At 32.7% G+C, this 14,396-nt stretch overlaps 1 protein-coding gene across 1 annotated transcript; it reads left to right on the top strand.

Annotated features, from left to right (window-relative positions):
- Nucleotides 9,134-11,997, top strand: LOC105173417. Its single transcript, XM_011095144.2, has 4 exons — nt 9,134-9,357; nt 10,238-10,332; nt 10,928-11,069; nt 11,657-11,997. Exons 1-4 carry the CDS (start codon nt 9,313-9,315, stop codon nt 11,780-11,782), a joined length of 408 nt encoding a protein of 135 aa, XP_011093446.1. The 5' UTR covers nt 9,134-9,312; the 3' UTR covers nt 11,783-11,997.

Below are 14,396 nucleotides of genomic sequence, written 5' to 3'. Positions count from 1 at the left end.
TTGATCAAATGAACCTATAATGTATTCAAACAAATATATAATAATAAGATGGATATTTGATAATAATGTGTTCGAGTTGATTAAATGTTTTTAAACGTGACCAAGGAATTCAATTGAATATAATAACGTGTTCAATTTAACTAAATGTGTTCAACATTATTTGATAATAATGTGCAATAGGATTGTGTTATTAAATTTACTGATGTATTCAATCGGAATATTGGTACCATAATAGGTAGTGATGGAAGGGTGGAGGGAAGCCCTGTCGAGTCCTAGTGGCTGACAAGGCTTTGCCTCGGTTTAGGGCTATTACTTTATGAAGTTATAGGTTTAAACTTGTCTTATTTTATCACGAAAAGATAATGATCAAAATTCACATTAATTTACTTATAAATAATTTCTAAAATCAAGATATTAATTTATTACTTTTAGTCTCTCTCCACAAGTTAAAACTCACGGTTCCCACTTCGTCAAAAAGAAAATTTGCTCGATCTGATAGTTTTCTCGACACCAAGTTATAATTCTTCCCAAATTCATCTCGCTTTTATGTTTTATGTTACTAATTTTTAATTTATATATTTTGATTTTCGACAAACTTATTTGTTTCTTTTCATAGCTTTGTAGTTCATTTTTATTTATCAAATAAAATAAATTTTATTTTTCTAGATCAATTTTTCGGTTCTTGTAGAGAGAGCACCCAAAAGAATGTGTCAATTATTCAAAATTTTAAATAGTTGTTCATTATTTTATTTTGTAACTTTTTATTTAAATTCAAAGACAAACAAAAAAGCATAGATACCAAAATTGATCATGATTTTTTTGTTAAATTTATGATTATATAAATATGGGTTTTAATTTTCAAGAAATGGATAAATTTATTATTAAGAGATCGAGAAATTTGTTGCTCGTAAATTTCAATCCACCCCTCACAGTGGAGTAATAGTTATAAGAATTAAATGTACTTATATCATTATAGGTATTAATTTGCAATGGTTATCATAGTAATTTAATTTTTTTTATGATTATATAATATTTTTATTTACCGAACTAATTAATTAATTCTGCTAAGGCTAAGCCAAGTTGCTGGCTTCGTCACTGTAGTGATGCACATTTGGAGTACATCAGTACCATAAGGGTTTAAGGATCATAAAAAAATTCCTAAGATTTAGGAAGGAAGAATCTGCAAAAATAGGGGTTAGTACTCTGATACTTAAGTTAGTAACTGACTAATTGAATATGGTAATTGGATAAATTTGAAATAATATAAGAATAATGGTGTGATAATTGGTGTAAAATAGTAAAAAGTTGAAATATGAGTCAGCGAGTGGAGTTCAAAAAATGAGCAGGGAGCTTGTGTTACCCTTCTTTGATCGAAAGCAAACGGTGTGACTGTGAAATGGATCGAGTCATTATTATGCTTGCATTGTGGCCTCTATTTATACACCGCTTTCGAGTAGAATCTTGAGATTAGTTGCAAGAAATGATACACTGTTTAAAAGTTGTGTCTGTTAGCTACCTAAAAGAAAAAAAAAGATTGAGATTTGGGCTTATTTGGAGGAAAATATGGTTGTTTGAAGGAGTCTTGCCCTGTTAGTTGGAAATGTGGGGAGTTTGTTACCTGTTGTAGACAAGTCGGCAGTCATGGATCTAGGCCATAGCCGGTAAGAATGTGTCTGCTGAGGGTGGCTTATTAGGGCTCGAAACAAGTAAAAATGCATTTGCTGAACAGTTTACTAGAGCTGGATTGAGTGAAACTGTGCCTGTAGAGGGCCTCTTTATTAGGGCTTGAAGCCAATAAGTATGTGACTGGTGAACACGTCTTATTAGGGCTAGCAATTGGTAGAAATGAGCAAGAATGTGCCAGTTAAGAGCGATAATTAAGTCTGGCACCCAGTTCGAGTGCACCTACTGAAGATGATTTATTAGGGCTCTAGGCCAACAGTATTATTCTTCTCTTTGTCAATGTAGAACATAGCGGGGGAACGAAAACCGTTCTTTTTCAAGCAGGGCAATATCAATGCTTATGAAGTTTGTGCACGTGTAAAGTTTAAGAGTAAAACTTCTTGAGGTTTTAGGTATTCTATGGTCGGGAGAGCTTTTTTCCATCCGTGTCTTGTAGCTCGTATGCCCGAATATTATAATTTGCACTGTTTATTAGTCCCCTCTTAGTTTGGAGCTAGTTTCCCTACTAGTTACTGGTTGCTTCCTCGCCTCATACAAGATTTGCCACTTGGAATTATCTCATTTTTACCTTTTGTTTGTAGGCATTCACCACATTTTGTTGGTATCTTTCCATGCGGGTTCGAGCATCTTCAACAACCTCATTACCAAGTCAAGTTTAGTGTGTAGCAATGTATTATTACCTTCCTGTTGCCTCTTTTCACTGACTAGACATAGCATTTTCGTGTTGTGTACTGATCACTAGTGACTTACCCTACTCCTGCTCCACCAGGAATCTTTCCTTTTATGTGATGGATGGAGACCACATCTTAGAAGATATATTAACATCCACAAATTTTCATATATAATTGTGAGACTAATTGGTATGTACTAGATAAATCGAAATTTGATCAATAAATCAATTATTGGTTGAAATTTAAATATATAAAAAGTATAAGAGACTAGATTGGAGCTTTATAAAATGTGTGGGTTTGAATATCAAAAATTGAAAAAATAAGGATCAAATTGTGATTTTTAACAAAAGTTATAAAAAGAAGGGGGAAAAAGGTGAGAGATAGGCGGCGATGGAAGAGTAGGGGAGCTACGTGTTAATATAATTTTTTGGGAGAAGTGGCATGTTTTGAGGACAAACACATATACTTTCATAAAACAAAAGAAATCAAATATAGGCTTCATGCCCACACTTATTCAAAAATCCTTGTCATTCCCAAACAGGTATTAGTGTTTTAAATTGTTAATCAATTTATGTATTTGTATTGTTTGATTAATGAATCTATTAAATATAGTATCTACTATTCGATTAAATGTTTAATCGATGAATTTAGCGAATTCAACTATTTATAAATTAGTTGTTGATTAGATATTCTATTTGAATGAAGGGTGTTATATAAAATTAATTAAATTAATTAATTTATTAGATTTATTTGTTGTTATAGTTGATTTATTCAACTTAGCTGGACTGATTAATCAGATATTTAATTATATGGGCATGTGTTTAATTAATTGCTAATATAGTGAGGAATTGACGAAAAAATTGATAGAAATATTAGAAACATATATATGAAAAAATTTATATTCGTTAAAGAGGAATATAAGATTTTTGAGAATATAAAGAGTTCTAACAGAATAAATTTTTATGAATTAGATAATATATATTAATATATAAATATATATATATCCTTCGAAAGTTTTAAATGTCTAGTTTATTTAAAAGAAAATGAAACGAATATTTGAATTTCAATAGAAATAAAATATTAAAAAATTAAAAAAATTTATGATATTGACATAATCATTTTGAGATTGAGATAAACATAATTAATTGGATTTATAACTATATTAGTATATATATATATATATATATATATATAAAAGGAGCTCATACTTATAACGGCGGTTAATGACACCGTCGTATCAATTTTTTATAAAGTCAAAAATGTCTTTCAACTAATAAGATAACTAACTCATTCAACTTTTCAAATTATACATTAACTAATAAATCGGCTTTCTTTTCTTTCCTTTTTTAATGCAACGTATTCATTTGTCTATTTTGCTCTTATTTATAATATATCTCAAAATATAAAAAATTATTTATCATATGCATGCAGGAACGGCGTGCCATAACGACTATAATATATGCATATATATAGACTTGTTGTTTGTATACTTGATTGTAAATTATTGATTATTTGTCTTGATTACCTTGTTGATATGTGAAGTTGTTATTATGCTCATTGTGGTTATGGTGTAAGAAAGACGGACCAATGATTGTTCAATATTATATTTGATTGTTGAATGGAATTCAATGATGAAATTATTGATGAAAATTGATTGTTGAATGAAATTGAATGATGAAGTTATTGATGAAAACATTGTAAATTGAGATAAAAAAAAGTGACTTAACTTGGGTTCTTACTACAATGCTTATGACGATATGAGCAATGATGAGTTGTATGTTGTCATTAATCAACGGAGATGATATGATACCATACGAGTTGTGTGTTGTATAATATCAAAACAATAAGAGAAGATATTACCATCGAGATGATGATAGCCAACAAGACCATTGAATGGTACAATCTCAACTTAGATAAGTAGAGCCCTAAGATAATAAATGATGTTTTGGATTTATTATACTGTGGACGGGTGTAAAATTGTAGTATTGGTTACCTCATGATTTTGTGGTGATTGCATGTTGATTATTTGTGGTTGGTGTCATTGTATGAAATTTGTCTTGTTGTGTATGTGTGTGTGTATATATATGCGCTAATCACTATGCTAATTAAGTAGACAATTCATTTCTTGCCATATATTTTTCAGGGAATATGTAACAATGACTAGTTGGATTGGATCATGAGTTGTGCCACCAGTCTTATTAGGTAGGTCAGCAGTATAATCTTGAGTTGGGTATTATAACTACATAACTATAGAAATATTAGATTTTGTCTGAAATTGCAATTTAATATTTATTATGATAAAAAATTCACTTTCCTCTTGGGGTTGCGTTCGTGATACACCAATAGACGGTAATAAAAATTTTTGACAATGTCTATCATTGCTCAAGACATATACATATATATATGTATATATATTATTTTGATAAAAATATAATTAGCTTCATTGGTTTAAATAAAAATTTCTTATAAAACGGGTATAATTAACAAGGTGTATGATAATTAGTGATATTAAAATGCAGTGCCGTAAAAGGTGCTATAGGTATTCTAGGTAGATCGCTCTAAGATGACATTATAGGTAGAAGACACGTCCACTATGAGGAAATAAATCATCCTGGTCTTCCTGTTGGCCTCCTTACTTAGGGATAAAGGGAGTAAGATCCTTCTTGGGGGATGTACTACTTCTCCTGCAAAACTATATAGTGAGGTGTCTACCAAGTCTAGCGGGGTGTCACTAAGCACATCTGCTAGTAGATTTCATAAAATATCTAGTAACTGACCAGAATCCATAAATATAAGTAGAACAGTATACTTAGCAAGAGTTGTAGAAATAACAATGGCATCAATTGTGAGCTCTCTAGGAATATGTAGGTTTGAAGTGAATTGTGGGATCCCTTGCTAGCGATTTGTAGTCTATCTCCATCACTACGTTGGCCACACGAGCATGTGCACATTTGGCTCTTATGGAGTCCCTATCTAATGGTTTGCCGGCTATTATATAGGTCACTCATTTGGCAGGTATGTTCTCTGGGCTCTACTCGTTCGGTGCTTTTTCTTTTTGACGTTCCCTCTTGAAAGTATCAAAAGCTCATTCTTTGCTTCTGGGGAAACCAGCTTGCAGGAGCATTTTTCTCTCTTTTCGTGATTCTCACATTATAATTTTTTTATGCTCGTAGGAATCGCATGCAACGACGACTAGTTATTTAATAAGATATATCTCTCTTGAGCATGGTTTTGGATAGGGTCTTACCCTGCTTTTTGATAGTTCTATTTTAATCCAATAACTAGTTATTGTTTTATATACAAAACAGTTGCTTTAATTCTTTTCGAAATTTTGATTAAAATTGATCTCATGATCCTACTGTCATGAATAATTAATTTTATACCTGTGTAATGAATGTCATCTCCCTCTTTTATAATATGAATGTTCCTCAATATTTTTTAATTTTAAACTTTTTAAAAATATAGGATTTTTTTAAAATCTTTTTTTCATCTCGCTAGAAAATTCTAGGAGAAACGCACTGCAAAAAATCATTTTATTGGACTGGCTTTTTTTTTTTTTAATTTGTAATGCTTTTTCTTTTTATAATGATTTTCGTAACGGCTAGGCCTATCGCGGCTAAATGAGGTATTACGAAGTATTTGTAATGGTTGTTGTAACGGTCTACTGTTGTCGTTACAAAACCAGTAACATGAAAAATATCAATTTCGAATGACTTTTGTAACTACTTGATTGGATTTGAAATAAATATTATTGTAACGGCCGTTGTAACACTAGGTATGATTTTGCCAAATATTTGAAACAGTTCTTGTAATACTCTTTGTAACTGTTTTGTGTTATATTTGTATCTATTTTTGGCACTACATTTGTTATTGGTTTTTTCACTTATTTTTAACAATTGTTGGAATGGCCTCGGTTTTAATTTGTAACTGTTTTTTGCACATTCTTTATAACAGTCTGACAATTACATATATTATTGGTGTATTACAGAAGCCGTTACAAATGCGTTACAAAATTTATTATTTCTTTAATATATTTTAATATTTATTTTATTTAATTTTATTTAAATTTATTTTATATATTTTAAAATTTATTTTTGTAAAATTAAGTTAATAAATTTATATAAAACACACATAATATAACAAGAAAGTAATAATTTAATTACAAAAATTAAAATATTATTAAGAAAATGTATTTTTACAAATTACCCAAATAATATTTTGTAACGCCCAAAAAAGCCTCGATAGATCGTCCATTACAACAGTCCTTACAATTATTAAAAACAGTTCCAAAACATTAATGTGATCGTTACATAAGCCGTTATTATAAAATTATTTTTTGTAGTGAAAGGCGACAGACGTATGACGTATATGCAATTTTGTGGGTGGTTGACAAAAGTTGTCAAGCCGACTGAACTGACTCGCGGGGAGTAGTCATATAGAAGCTTGTGAGACTTGGTCCGTATGACTTGAACTCCTCGTCTCTAATACTATGGGTTAGTCCTCAAACTTAAGGATCCACACAGCCTCATATATGAGACGACTATATCTAGGGTTGGTAAAATATGACCATGTTCTAATGTGGTTATTATAAGCTTTGTTTAGTGTAGTCAGAACATGTACGAAGATTGGTGAGTTACAAAGAGGATTCGCCGCCTATGATGAGAAGATAGCGATCTCCTATGCGTTCTGATGTGTGTTGTGCTCCCGAGAATCTGTGGCCACAAAGGGTGATGAAAAAGAAAAGTACTTTTCTATGTTGATCAAGTGGAGAAACACAATCAGAAAATTAAGCATAGATGCCTAGTTTAGGATGGAAACTGATAATCAATTCCATGTCTTATACTAAGACCGAGAGATGGCCGATGGAAGGACCGCACCCCTATGGCACTGGGTAGTCTTAAGGTTCACGCCATTTTCACCTATTTTCCAGTGCCATGGACTATTGCTAAATAGCCACCCATGGTGACGGGGCTTTGGAATTAAGTTTTAATCGCAAGTGATTAATTAAATATGATTTAATAAATCTAGCTAAAAATATTTGCTAATTAAATTGTGTGCTTACACAAGCCCAAATCTAACTGAGCATGAACCTACAGAGTTATACAAAAACATCACTCAAGGAAGTAATAGAATTAATTCTAGAAGGAATGAATAATTTAAAGAGTTTAAATTAATTTAAGAGATTAAATGATATGATCATTTAAATGGAAAAACTCATGTGATGGGAAGCCCAAAATTTAATTAATGAGATTGATTAATTTTGAGTTAGGTTTAATTCATGTGATAAAATCAATTCCAATTGAACTAAATGAATAAATTAATAGGATTAATTAATTAGAATTTTGACTTGGTAATTTAAAGAGATTAAATAAATCAGGTAAGGCTCACTTATTTGATGGATCAATTAATTAGGCTATGGGCTAAGATTTATTTGACAAGATCAAATAAATTCCATTTCGACTTTTAAGAATTGATTGGATTAACTCTATTGAGGCCCAAGCCTATGGGTTTAACTTATTTTTTAATTGAGATCAATAGGATATATATATATGTGTGTGTGTGTGTATAGCCCTAGCTTGAATACATATATATATATGTGATATACATATATATATGAAGTTGTAAGGATGAGGGAATTATTGCTTGAGTACTTGTCGTACTAGTAGATAGTGTACTATGAGGACACACATTATACCTATTTGACTTGACATGCAATATATATATATATATATATATATATATATACACACACAACAAGTACATGGGATGTCTCTTATGTGTGTATCATATATAGACTTGTGTACATGTCATTTTTTGCATTTAATACTACTCCTTATATACTTATCATCTTGACATTTCTCTTCTCCCTCTCTTTTCTCTCTATTCTTGTTCTTCTTGAACTAGTTTCAAGTTAGACCAAAGTCCTCTTGAGCTTGATATATTGAGTTAATAATAATATAATCAAGTCTCTTATACTACATACACTTGAACTCTAGTAAGGTTTGGTGTATACCATCTTGCGATGTAGTGTCTGTTCAACCAGGGATATCTCGTTGGTCTTGCGTGAGCACACGGTTGCAAAAGAAAAGTTTGAAAAAACTCTTCAAATCGGAAACGTAAAATTTCTTGATTTTATTTCTGTCACTCTATGTTACATAGTTACTTGTTTTATGCTTGTTGAGTGCCGAATGCTTGGGATTAAGGGACTAGTTCCCTTTCTGTTTAAAATTTAAATATATTATTTTTCATGCTTCTTTTGCATTCTTACCAAGTCGCTCTACCAATTCTTTCAAAAAGAAAGGGGGGGGGTGGGTGGGGGTGGCGATTAATGGGGAGGAGGTTGGGCAATGGGGGGTGGGTGTGTGGGGTTTAATTTTGTTTAATTTTTTTCAAATATTTTTTTTATAATATATACTGTTAATTAATAAAATATAAAAGCTTGTAATTTAAGATTCAACAGCTAAGATTAATTAATTAAATCTGACGACTCTAATATAATCAATATGAATCCAACGGTCAATAAAATAAGAAATAATATATATTAAGTAAGGATATAATAGTTATTTCGTAAAAAAGTTAATGTCGTTAGTCGTATTTAATTGAGAGGGACGATTGAGTTGAATTATTAAAACACTTGAGGGTATTTTGCCTATTTTTAAATTATAAGGGGATTTTTTGTTAAAATTTTAAAATATTGAGGGACTTTATGCAATTTTACCAACATCTTACAAGGAGTAAAGAATCAATTCAAATTTTTTGAAGCCCCTTTGTCGATGTCAAAAATATCTGAATATTCCCAAACGCAATTCCCATTTTGCATCCACCCGGAACGTTGTGTTAGCTACTGTAAAACTACTGTAAAAACCAAAAATCTCGTAAGAATCTGCTGACTGCCTCTGTTTCTGCTGTTACAATAGAGGGAGCGCTGTGCTTCCCTTCTAAAGGGTTGAGACAGAAAATGAACTCATGGCGCGAATCCGAGTGCCAGGCATCCGAAAATCCGGTAATTTCATTTTCACCTGCGGCTCCGTTTACACTCTTCTTTTTCCCCCAATTTTTATGCTTGTATATGATTTATCTATGAACTTAGTAGATTTCTGGGAGATGGGTTACATGCTTTCCTTTCTTGATGAAATATTGCATAAAAAAGCAATCTTTAAAAACATGTCTGCAAACCGCATGTGTGTATATGTTGGTCTAGAAAGGTAGTTTCCAAGATATCTTGCTACCTGCAGAAAAATGTATAAGGTAAGAGAAAGAACAGCGTGGAAGCAAGATTTAGCAATGAAGTGAGAAACTCCAGTTTGCAGCTTATTTAAGTTGGAAGGAGCTATTGAAATTGGAAAGAAAAGTTGGAAGAGTAAATTACTTTTGTTACATAGAGCATTTGAATTGGAATTAGAAATATTCATAGTCTAAACTGTATAAATTTTTCCTTTGATTGGAACTCCAAAGCCTGATTCTTGTTCATCTGAGGTTAAAAAAGATTCCTAATGGAAAATAATGGTGCAAACTAGCTTGCAATCTGAAATTTTAGGAGGACGGGGATTAATTAGATTGATACCATGCTTAAATTAATAGCTACAGTGATGGGGTGAAAAGATAACAATAAAGTTGTAGGCTCTTGGGCACTTTGTCTTTGAACGTAGGCCAAATGGCCGAAAGATATATATAATCTTTTCTTCTTTTGCTCTTCACCGACGTGCTATATATTAAAATTTAACATAAAGGTAGTTCTCTAGAAGAAGTAGCTTATTTTGGAAAGAAGTAAGAATATCTAGCCGGGGAGCTGGGAATTTTTCTTCACTTGGATTTGTTTGGAAATGTTGCATTATTAATTTTCTATTTTGAAGGGTTCAAATTTGAGGATTGATTTTTGGCAGGATGAAGCTGTCCTGGATAAATCATACACACGGTCAGCTCAGCAATTATCTGCCGTTGCTCACACTGATTATAACAATCGACGCACTGGAAAATGGTATGAGTTGGGCTTCCTGAAACTATTGTCATATATGCTCATTTATTTAATTTTCCATCTAATCATTTTGGCAAATCTGTATTGGCATCTTCTGGTTCTTGTCAGTTTCAATATTTTGTTGCTGCTTCTAGTACATCAAATATTCTTATTTAATGTAATCGATTTCTAGAGTTCTGCAACATAATTCTTTTTGGCCTGGATGGTCTCTGTTCAGGATTCGACCTATATAGATGCAGTGGATGTGTTTTTGTTTGTCTTTCTCATATACCTATAGAAAATATTTTCTTTTACTTGTGTCTAAAGAATAGTAGGATTGAAATGTTTATATAACCATAACATCGAGCATTTTCCAATTTATTATGAGATGTATCAAGTAAGAGCACTTAAGGATTTTGCAACTGAATCTTTTATCCGAAAGGAAAAAGATGCACTTTAAGATCTAATCGATTTTCTACATCGCGTCCCTTTACTAAATTCTAGATCTAAACGGAGCTTCTCTGTGTGTGATGTAAAATTTTTATCTGCAAATTGATCAGGTGTTACTATCTTAGTATTATATTATCGATCTTTTGCTTCTGGGGTCTTCTGGTGGCAGCATTCTCCGTACAGAGGACGGCAAACTTATGAATGATTGCACAAGCTCAAACACTACGCTGTTGCTGAAGGAATCGTGCTCTGGCTTTCACGATCGGGGCTACATTGAAAAGATAGAGGAGTTTCAGTTTTACATTGACACGGTATGGTATCTACTCAATTCTTTTTCCACTTTCCAGCCGTTTTGACCTTGTCTATTCTGTGTAACGAGGCTTGCCATATAGTATAACTCTCTTTGCAGATTATAAGCCTAGAAATTTTGGTTCTTTTTATCTGTTCTCATTCTTATCAACTGTAAACTTTTAACTGGAGCATTTATTATCATCATACTTATTACTGTTTCCGGGTTCTGCTCTTTTCTGATGCTTCGCTTACTATCGACCTGTTGAAAAGTACTTGCATACTGAACATAAACGTAAGAATTATCTGAAGCTTGATGTGGAATGGAGTTGTTCATTTCATCAATGATGTCCACAACGCAAGACTCACACACACACACAGACACTGACATGTGAAAATCTATCGTATTTTGAACATCTCAACAAATCAGAGGTTGTATTGACCTTGGACTACTGCAAATGAACGTGGTCGTTTTTTCGGTGCAGTGATTTTGTTGTCTTTGTATTTGAAGTTGAAAGTATACGCGCGTAACTCTGAGAAGTCCTTCGTTGTAATGTGTTTTTCGCAGTAATTCTTTTCCTGATTTTTCTTAGAATTGTCTAAACTGCAGGTGAAGAAAATTGCTAAACCGGGTTGTTCACCAGAAATGCTGGAGGTTGCTTTGAACTCAGTGTCCTCCCTCGTCAAGACACTCTCTATGATGTCTTACAGACAGTACATGCACGCCTCACTTTGAAAGAAAGAAAAACCTTAATTCGCATCATCATGCAGGCCTTGCGAGAAAAGAAATTCTGTAAAATTTGTAAGGGATAATTATATTTGCATCCCCTCAGTTATGATCAAATTATAGAAGTTCCCTAATTGTTTAAATAATTATATTGGTAACCTCTGTCGGTGATGTATTTTGTTTAACATCCCCTGGTGGCCAAAAAGAATCCTCTATTGTCTGTCTGTGGTTTTTGGAAAAAAAACATGCAGAAGAGATGTTAGTGTAATTATGCAAAGGGTGAACTGATTTTTGCAATTTGACCATGTTTAAGGTGGTATTAATGTAATTGAAAGGATGACTATTTTACGTATCTGGTCTATGGTTTATTTATATAAATTATCTATCTTTTGCAAAATTGAATAAATCACCTAATAGGTAAAAAGATGATCAAAATATGTGAAATAACTAGTTTACCCCTCCGCGAAAGTCTAAAAAACAGAAAATGACCATAAAATAAATCAAGTGTACCGACCATTTTTCCCTAATTAAAAAGTCAAGTTATAAAAAAATGAAATTCTTTTTTCTTTTTTATATCTATGTATATGTATATATATATATATATATATATATATATATATATATTTGTGTATAATATAAGCATTATCCTGCTAAAATAAAAATGATTTTCGTTCCCTCACTATATGTTGCACTGACAACAAGTTGACAATCCTATCAGCTTTGAGCTATAATAAGCAACCATCAACAGGCGCTCCCCTACTGGCTACAAGCCCTAATAAGCTCCCATTTAGTTGGTGCATTCTTGCTCGTCTTACTTGCTGCAAGCCCTAATAATCCGTCCCTAGTTGGTGCACTCATACTCATCTTATCGATTGCAAGTCCTGATAAGCTGTCCTTAGCTGGCCAATCTTAGTCATTTTACCAGGTTAGCGAGCCCTAATAAGCGACCCTTAGCGGGCGCACACTTGCTCTACTGGCTACAAGCCCTATTAAGCTGCCATTTAGTTGGCGCATTCTTGCTCATCATACTTGCTGCGAGCCCTAATAATCCACCCCTAGTTGGTGTACTCATACTTATCTTATTGGCTGGGAGCCCTGATAACCTGCCCTTAGTTGGCCCACTCTTAATCGTTTTACCAGTTTAGTGAGCCCTAATAAGCGACCCTTAGTAGGCGCACACTTGCTCCAAGTTTTAGGCTATGACTCTTAACAAGAAGCCTATGTTTGGCAGTTGGCACACTTAGCTTTGAAAGCTGCAATTTAGTAGCATACATATGTTAGATTACTAAGTGGATTATATTTAGGGATAATTACATTCACATCCTTAACCTATAGTCTGTTTATACAATCACCCCTATCATTTAGATAATTACACATACATCAGTCAAACTAACAATATCACTTACACAAACCACTCTTTACTTTTTTAAAAAATTACAGAAACATCTCTAAAAACTTTAGCATCATTACACAAACTATCCCTATTTTTTTGTTGTCAGGAGCAGTTTATGTAATTATGCAAAAGATAAGAGTAGTCTGTGTAAACTGACCATAAGTTAGGGGGTGTAAAATGTAATTATCCCTTATATTTATACTCATTTTCATGTTGTAGCACTTGCTTACCTCAACTTTACAGCAGGCTGGCTAAGCTACTTGGAAGCGAAACCTGTTATACACTACCCTAAGACGGGAGCCTTGAAGCAAGTCATACTCTGTCAAAAGCAACTTGGTAGAATTACCCTGCTGAAGGCAAGAGGATATTGGCTACGCCACTTGAATACAAGAGTAACGCGTACAAGAAAGCATTGCCCAACCCACTTCAGAACATCATGTCTTCTTATAGGCCAATAAAACATGTGATGTGGCGCCTCATGTTTGTGCAAAAAATACTCAAAACACATCAACAGCACAACAAGGCAATAAAGTAAAACTAACAGGGTATATTTATCGAAAAAACATCCAAATATGGAAGGGGAGTGATGTGGTTGAGGTTTTTCTACTAAGAAATAAAATCGAAAATTTTACCTCAGCATAATTGTGCACCAGGTGAATTGCAATTTCCGAAAGAGGTGTTGTTTTCAAGAAAATGAATTCTCAATTCACCTGGTGCGCAATTGTATCGAGGTAAAATTCCCGATTTTATCCCTTAGTAGAAAAACCTCAACCACATCAGGGGATACAATTCAAGACACCCTCGTACCATATAAAGCATCAAATATTCAGGCGCAAACTTAGTTCGTGTCATCCATATTTTTAATTCGCATTTATACATTCCCAAAATGTGATATTCATTTTTGCTGACATGTGAGGAGAAAACAATATATTGGTCCTGCCTGACTTAAATACAAGGTTTAGACCTAGTTCTCGGTGGGTAAACACTGCAAGATCTACTCCTGAAAATATAAGTAGAGGAATGATCTTGCAACTCAATAAGTACATCGGGTATAGTTTTAAACAAGACAAAATGAGCCAAATATGTAGAATCTAATCAACTTAATTCCAACACGAATTAACCTTATTTCATAACGCAATCAACTCATAACAATACAATCAGTTAAACTCCTCTTTACCTAATTTGCTTAACAGAAGGTGATATTTTTTATTATTTTTTATATTTAGACTA

This window comes from Sesamum indicum, linkage group LG11 (genome assembly GCF_000512975.1).
Source record: "Sesamum indicum cultivar Zhongzhi No. 13 linkage group LG11, S_indicum_v1.0, whole genome shotgun sequence".
NCBI classification, from domain to species: Eukaryota; Viridiplantae; Streptophyta; class Magnoliopsida; order Lamiales; family Pedaliaceae; genus Sesamum; species Sesamum indicum.
Note: the sequence above shows the minus strand (reverse complement) of the source record. Positions and strands in the feature narration are given on the sequence as shown.

Excerpts from the sequence above, each read along its gene's own strand:
- LOC105173417 (XM_011095144.2), top strand. The coding sequence starts at position 9,313 with ATGAACTCATGGCGCGAATCCGAGTGCCAGGCATCCGAAAATCCG. Across the intron at positions 9,358-10,237 it reads GCCAGGCATCCGAAAATCCG|GATGAAGCTGTCCTGGATAA; the intron begins GTAATTTCATTT and ends GATTTTTGGCAG. Across the intron at positions 10,333-10,927 it reads AATCGACGCACTGGAAAATG|CATTCTCCGTACAGAGGACG; the intron begins GTATGAGTTGGG and ends TTCTGGTGGCAG.